The sequence below is a fragment of the Mastomys coucha genome, unplaced genomic scaffold (assembly GCF_008632895.1).
Source record: "Mastomys coucha isolate ucsf_1 unplaced genomic scaffold, UCSF_Mcou_1 pScaffold22, whole genome shotgun sequence".
Classification (NCBI taxonomy): domain Eukaryota; kingdom Metazoa; phylum Chordata; class Mammalia; order Rodentia; family Muridae; genus Mastomys; species Mastomys coucha.
The window spans coordinates 123,608,790-123,616,109 of NW_022196905.1; the positions used below are offsets into that span (position 1 = coordinate 123,608,790).

General features: G+C 44.0%; 1 protein-coding gene across 2 annotated transcripts in view; it reads left to right on the plus strand.

Annotated features, from left to right (window-relative positions):
• Window positions 1-6,470, plus strand: part of Nipsnap2 (nipsnap homolog 2) — a 33,692-nt gene extending 27,222 nt beyond the window's left edge. The window contains exons 8-10 of one of the 2 annotated variants that reach the window (XM_031338080.1): window positions 907-1,001; window positions 2,505-2,588; window positions 5,228-6,470. In XM_031338080.1, coding sequence (XP_031193940.1) covers window positions 907-1,001; window positions 2,505-2,588; window positions 5,228-5,292 — 244 coding nt within the window. In that variant the 3' untranslated portion in view covers window positions 5,293-6,470. The remainder of the gene's footprint in view (window positions 1-906; window positions 1,002-2,504; window positions 2,589-5,227) is intronic. The other variant, XM_031338082.1, reaches the window with a different exon arrangement.
• The last annotated feature ends 850 nt before the right edge of the window (window positions 6,471-7,320 follow it).

Consider the following 7,320-nt stretch of genomic DNA (forward strand, 5'->3'; position numbering starts at 1 on the left):
CATAGATCCTTGAGTTTTTTGATGTTTATAGAGACTCCATAGGACTGGACGCTCTAAGCACCATACTCTCTGCATGTTGACCAGTTGTGAGTCTCTGTTTCGAGGAAAGCTAGGTGAGGGCTGAGCGACGAGCTGATCTATGGGCCTGGCATAAGTCATTTTATTGCCGTGTCCACTTAACAGGACAGTAGTAGAGGCTGCCCTCATCGGTAGTGTCAAGTGTGGGTTCCTCTTGTGGACTAGGCCTTAACTCCAACCAGGAAGTGGACGATTTTCCCAGAACGCTGGTGCCACCACTACACAGTAGTCATAGCTTGTGAGGAGAGTTATCATAGGCTGCAAAGTTAGCCATGAAGCAGTTCCTTTTAACACATCTCCTCCCCTTCCTGTTTACATCAAGTGTTAGCAGCATATATTTACTACTAAGAATAAGCAGAAGTAGCTGTTTTTATTTTTGGAAAATCAAGATTAAATATTATCTACTTCTCACAAAAATAATCAGCCTCCTAAATACTGAGGGGAGAAAATCACCTTGAGTTTGAGGTCATTGTGCTATATAAGTCCTAAGCTAGCCCACGGTACAGGATCAGGTCCTAATGCCCACCCCCCCAACTAAAGAAAATAAAAACTTGACTGTATTTAATAACTTGCTATGTGTTAAACCAGTCTTCATTCCTAACAGCTGGCTCTGAGTGGAAAACATAGTCTGATGTTTGCGGTGTCTAGAAAGGGTCTCACTACATAGTATGGGCTATCCTGGACTCACTGTGTAGCCCAGGTTGCTCTCTAACTTACTGCAGATCCCCCTGCCTTTGCTTCCAAGTGCTGGGATTCTACCTGTGCATGAGTTCCCCCCAGTGCCTCCTGACTCTCCTTAACTCTCGGAACACTGCTCTTCTCTCACAGGGCCCGGGCCATTCGCTTTAGACAGGACAGTAATGAGGCAGTTGGGGGATTCTTCTCTCAAATTGGGCAGCTATATATGGTGCACCATCTTTGGGGTATGTGTATTTTTCCTTCTTTTGTGATTTGCTGGGATTGAAGAATTCACTGCTGGTTAAGTTGTAATAGCTGGATAAATCTGGACTCCTTGATAGCCTTGAGCACTATAGGAAACACAAGCGTCACGGGTGGGTGGTAAATGCTGGGCTGTCTAGAAAAGGCCAATAGCAAGCGGTCAGTGGATTCACAGCTTATAAACAGGTACGGGTTGGGCTGAAGTCAGGTGTGGTAGCACATGGCTATATTCCCGGCACTCAGGAAGCTGAGGCAGGAGGATTGAGAGTTCACCATCAGCAAGGACTGCATGGCATGTTCCAGACCAGCTTTGAACTAGAAAGCAAGCCAGAGTCAGAAAAACGGGCTGCTGGGTAGCGTATGGAGCATTGGGGTGGAGGGGGTTGGGAGGGTAGATAGAATTCTATTTCACTGTGTGTATATATATAAATGAAAATTAAACCTGGAAAAACAACCACCACCAGGGTCTGGAGGGATAGCACAGCAGCTAACAACTCACTGTTCTTTCAGAGAAAGAAGTGCAGTCACTTCAGCTCTGGCGAGTCTGATGCCCTTCTGACCTCTGCAGGCACCTGCACTCACATGGCATACATCACACAAGCATACATGTAAATACATGAAAAAGAAGCAAGGGTATGGCCCGGTGGGTGGCAAGACAGTCGCCTAGCATGTGCAAAGCCCTGGGTTCTCCTTGATCAGAAAGCAGAGAAACAAATACCCACAAACAGTGCAGACTGGCTACACAGTAGCACAGCCGCTGGGAAGGGAAGTCTTAGCAGGTACACTAAGGCAGAAGGGGTCACTTCTGTATTTTTCATTCCTCCCAGAAACCTCTGCTGCAGCCAGGGCTCTTCTCAGCTGAGCATGCCTGGTATCTAAGAAGCAAAACCCTGCGCTAATGATAGATTATACCAGTAACCCTTCATCCTTACCACCCTCACTCAGCCTTGTCCTGAACATGGCATTGTCTGTTGAGAAGAGATTTAGCCCACAAAGATCAGAGTTTTCAAAGGTATAGAAGTTATAAACAAATGTCAAAAGACAAATAACAACAAAACCACTGTGTGTTCTAGAGCTGGTGAGATGACTCACTGGTTAAGGGCACTGCCGCTCTTGGGGAGGACCCAGTTCATTTACCAGCACCCACCTAGTGACTCTCAGTCACCTGTAACTTCAGTGAGAGAATCTGTGGCTCTCTTCTGGCCTCCATGGCATGCAGACTGCACTTGCATACGTACATATAGACACACACACACACACACAACATCCATACACATAAATTGAAAATTTAAATTTAAAAACCAAACCAAAAGCTCATGTTCTGCCCAGACCACATCGCATGCACCTGCAATCCCAGCACTTGAGAGGCACAGACAAAGATTCTGAGTCCAATGCTGTTGGTTGTTTCTCTGGCTCGCTGAGGACTGTGCTTCTAGAATGTGGGCGTTGGGTCTGACTCAGACCGTATTCCTGTGCTTCTGTTTAAGCTTATAAAGATCTTCAGACCAGGGAGGACATACGAAACGCAGCCTGGCACAAGCATGGCTGGGAGGAGCTTGTGTACTATACGGGTAAGCTGTTAGGGACCCCTTACAGCTTTCCTGCTTCGAGTGTGCATTTGTGAAAGTGCAGACGTGACAGTCTAGGGTGTGAGGTAAGGCTAGCAAGAGGTGAGATAGACCGAAGGCTTTTCTTAAATGCTGACTTGACTTTGTTTCAAATTAAAAATCTTGATTCTTTAACCCAGCGAGGTGGCTCACAACTGTAATTCCAGCACCTTGGGAAGCTGAGGTAGGAAAGTTACAAGCAGAGGGCCAGCCTAGCCTATAGAGTTAGACCCTGTCTCAAAAACCAAACAAGACTGGCTGCTCTTTCAGAGGACCTGGGCCTAATTCCTAACACACCCTCATGGTAGCTCACAGTTACCTGTAACTCCACGTCAAGGGATCCAGTTTTTGTTTTGTTTTTTTTTTTTTTTTTGGTTTTTCAAGACACGGTTTCTCTGTATAGCCCTGGCTGTCCTGGAACTCAGGCTGGCCTCAAACTCAGAAATCCGCCTGTCTCTGCCTCCCAAGCTTTTTTTTTTTTTTTTTTTTTTTTAGTCTCTATGGGCACAAAATATATAGACATACAAACACAAAGCACTCATATGGATATAATTAATAAATTATTTTTTAAGACAGAGGATGGATTAAATAAGAATATTGATTCAATTATATATATTATATTTTATAATATTATATTGCTTTGTAGAGTTTTCAGATATGTAGATAGTTTAATTTTTTTTAATTTAATTATTTTATTCCTTGGCTGTCCTGGAACTCAACTATGTAGACCAGGCTGGCCTTGAACTCACAGAGATCCACCTGCCTCTGCTTCTCAAGTTCTGGGGTCAAAGGAGGACACCACCATACTGGGCTAGCTTAATTTTATTTATTTATTTATTTATTTATTTATTTATTTATTTATTTATGGGTTTTTTCGAGACAGGGTTTCTCTGTGTAGCCCTGGCTGTCCTGGAGCTCACTTTGTAGACCAGGCTGGCCTCAAACTCAGAAATCCGCCTGCCTCTGCCTCCCAAGTGCTGGGATTAAAGGAGTGCACCACCACCACCCAGCACTTAATTTTTTTTAAATATTACTTTTTTTTTTTTTAGTTTTTTTGTTCTCTGAAAGATAATTCTTTTTTTTCTACAATTTTCTTCATTAAAACCATCAGTTCCCCAAAATCATTTTAATACCTAAATTAAAAAGAATATTTTTGTAAATAGGTATGAGGCATAAACATTTTGAAGACTAAGCATAAAAGATAAACTGGGCTACAGAGGAACAAAGGCCAGCAATAAGAATAACAACAGTGATAATTAACTTAGGATGTGGCTCAAACCTGGCCCTCAAAACCAAACATAATCAGAAAGTTAATATCTGGTTGATTGGTTTTCCCAGAGCATCTCACTATGTACAGCCTTGGCTATCCTGGAATTCACTTCTGTAGACCAGGCTGGCTTCAAATTCACAGAGATTGGCATAAAGTTAACTCTGATGGGTATTTAAGCTACATTCTTACTGAGAAGGGGAGAGAGCAGCCTACAAAGTAGAAGTAGCTTGCCTTTTTAGTCTTTTTTTTTTTTTTTTTAAATCACATAATTGAGCTCGGCCTGGTGCAGGTCGGCTAGCTCAGCACTCTGAAAGTGCAGGTAGGAGGTTACTACCTCAAGGACAATAGAGCAGTATTGATTGTCCTTGGTTACATAGAAAGTGAAGAGGCAGGCGGATTTCTGAGTTCAAGGCTGGCCTGGTCTACAGAGTGAGTTCCAGACAGCCAGGGCCACACAGAGAAGCTCTGTCTCGAAAAACCAAAAAGGAAGGAAGGGAGGGAGAGAGGGGGGAGGGAGGGAGAGAGGGGAAGGAAGAGAAAGGAAAAGAAAAGGAAAGAAAGAAAGAAAGTGAAGGCCAATCACAAAAGGAACAAAACCGTGCGACTATATGTGATGTTGTGTTTTATTCTTTTGTCGTTTTGATGCCTGCACATCTCTCTCCCTATAGCCCAGGCTGGCCTCCCACACACTGGGATGACAGGTGTGAGCACTGTGCCTCCTTACGGTCTCCTCCTAAGCTTCAGTTTCCAGAGTGTGATTTGGTCCACAGAAGTCATGTTTTACACATTTTTTTAAATGAAAAAAATTTGTTTTTCTTTTCCATTTATTTCCATGTCCACCTCACTTTTCGGTGGTATACATTTAGACCCAGTATTATTTGGGTTTTTTTTAAAGGTTTATTTATTTTTATTATAAATGAGTACACTGTAGCTGTCTTCAGATACACCAGAAGAGGGTATCAGATTTCGTTATGGGTGGTTGTGAGCCACCATGTGGTTGCTGGGATTTGAACTCACGACCTTCGGAAGAGCAGTTGGTGCGCTTACCCGCTGAGCCATCTCACCAGCCCCATATTTGGGTTTTTGTTTGTCGAATTTAGTTTAAAGAACTTTTGAGAAAGCGCCTTTTTCTAATTCCCCATCAAAAGCGGCTCTCCCGCCGACGCTTAGCCTCTGTAACAGCCTAGTTGGTGAAGTTGGGATCTGGCTCAGCTGCTCAGGCTCTCTGCTTCCTAACATCGTGCACGTCTCTGCTCTGAGCAGGCGCTGTGTTCTTCGCTTTTGCCCCGTGGGTTTGGAAAGTCCAGGGCAGTAACCTCTGGCTTCTTTTCAGTCCCGCTCATTCAGGAAATGGAGTCCAGGATCATGATCCCGCTCAAGACCTCCCCGCTCCAGTGACGCTTCCGTGTGCCTACACAGATTTCTGTGACAAATACGTGTCATGATTTCATCTCACCCAGTCACCGAGTGGAAAGCAAGCCGAGGTGTAAACTGCTGTACATAGCTTGTAAGATCTCTTTTCTTTAAAATTTAATAATCATCCAAAGGGAACTCAGGAGGGTTGAGGAGGCAGCGCTGTCCCTGCTCACCAACCGCTCCTTAGCCTCTGGCCCTTCAGGAAAACTGGATCCTTTGAAAGGCCAGGTGTGGTAGCTTAGCACTCAGGGAGCTGAGGCAGGAGAATTACAGTAAGTCCTAGGCCAATCTGGGCTACATTCAGGGTTTCAGACCAGCTTGGACCTTGTGAGACCCTGTCTCAATAACCAAAATTAAAGTTCGAATTCTCTCTGAGTAAAATCCCAGCTATGAAAAAGAATCAGCTATTATTTCTTGCTATTAAAAAAAAAATCTGTTTTACAATTACAGATTTTTTACAAATGTCCTTCCTTCAGGAAGAAATACAAATGAAGTCGAGTTTCCTGAGCAGTTCTGAGTCTCAAGCTAGGAACAAATTGAGTGTACCCAATGGCTGTGAATGCTAGCTATGACTGTGTGACTTCTGGTCAGTCAGTCAGCGGACCAGGAGTGTGTTATTATTATCACCCTGAGCTGGAAGGGTGGTCACCGTGCACCTAGCCAGCCATACAGGCTCCACCAGGCACTGTCCCGTCCCAAGGGGTTGGCATGAACCAGTGCGCCACATGTGATTTTTAAATAATAAACACCTCAACGAGCACTAACTTTATTTGCAATATTTTTCTAATAAAACAAGTAGCTCTTGGAAAAGAGGTTTTATTTTCTAAGCCACTGTTTGTGACCTTTGACCTCTGGTTCTACTTTGGTAGCTCCCAGCAGACACTTCCAAGATCTTGTACCAAGGGCAGTGCACACTGGGCCTAAGTTGGCATAAAGCTTCATATTCTGTCTGTCTCTGTTTGGTTTTGTTTTTAATATAGTGTGCCAATTTTGTGACTATAATCATGTGAAAGTCCCATTGAACCGAAGAATTATGTCTGCCCTACAAATTGATTTGTGTAAAATAAAGTATAATTAAATCTCCTACCAGATGTCTAATTTTTACATGTGAATGGTTTTCTCCAATAACATATGAAAGTAAATAAAATCCTCTTAATTTTCATGTTTTGCACGATTGAGGCCTTTTTGTTTGTTCGTTTACTTAGCTCATTTGACATTTTTGAACCCAGGTCTAAGTATGTGGTGGAGGGCAGCCTCTAACTAAATCCGGCCTCCACCCGACATTGCTAGAGTGACATGCATGCACAGCACGGGAACTCAGCCTCCACCCGACATTGCTAGAGTGACATGCATGCACAGCACGGGAACTCAGCCTCCACCCGACATTGCTAGAGTGACATGCATGCACAGCACAGGAACTCAGCAGACCGCTCTGTTGTTTATGCTGTATGAGGAAAGAGGCACAAGAGCCACATTGTGCATGGAAATCCGGACAACTTGGAGTCAGTTTCTTCCATGTACATCTCTGGGATCAAACTCAGACTGTCAGGTTTGTCCACAGGTGCCTTGACCCGGGACTGAGCCATTTTGTTCGATCTTGAGGTCTTTTGCTGTGAATTTGTGCTTCAGAGGACTTGTACTGGAGCCATGAACTCAAGAGGAGGATAGGGCATAGCACAGAAAACGTGCTGGCTGTTTAGTTGGTTTGATTTGGTGTGGGGTTTTTGTTTTTTTGTGATTTATTTATTTATTATATGTAAGTACACTGTAGCTGTCTTCATACACTCTAGAAGAGGGCATCCAATCTCATTACAGACAGTTGTGAGCCACCATGTGGTTGCTGGGATTTGAACTCAAGACCTCTGGAAGAGCAGTCGGTGCTCTTAACCGCTGAGCCATCTCTCCAGCCCTGGTACGGCTTTTTTGGAGAAAGAGTCTCACTCTGTAGCCCATGCTGGCTCAGAACATTCAGAATCCACCGGCCTTTCCTTCCCCAGGTTCTGGGCTTAT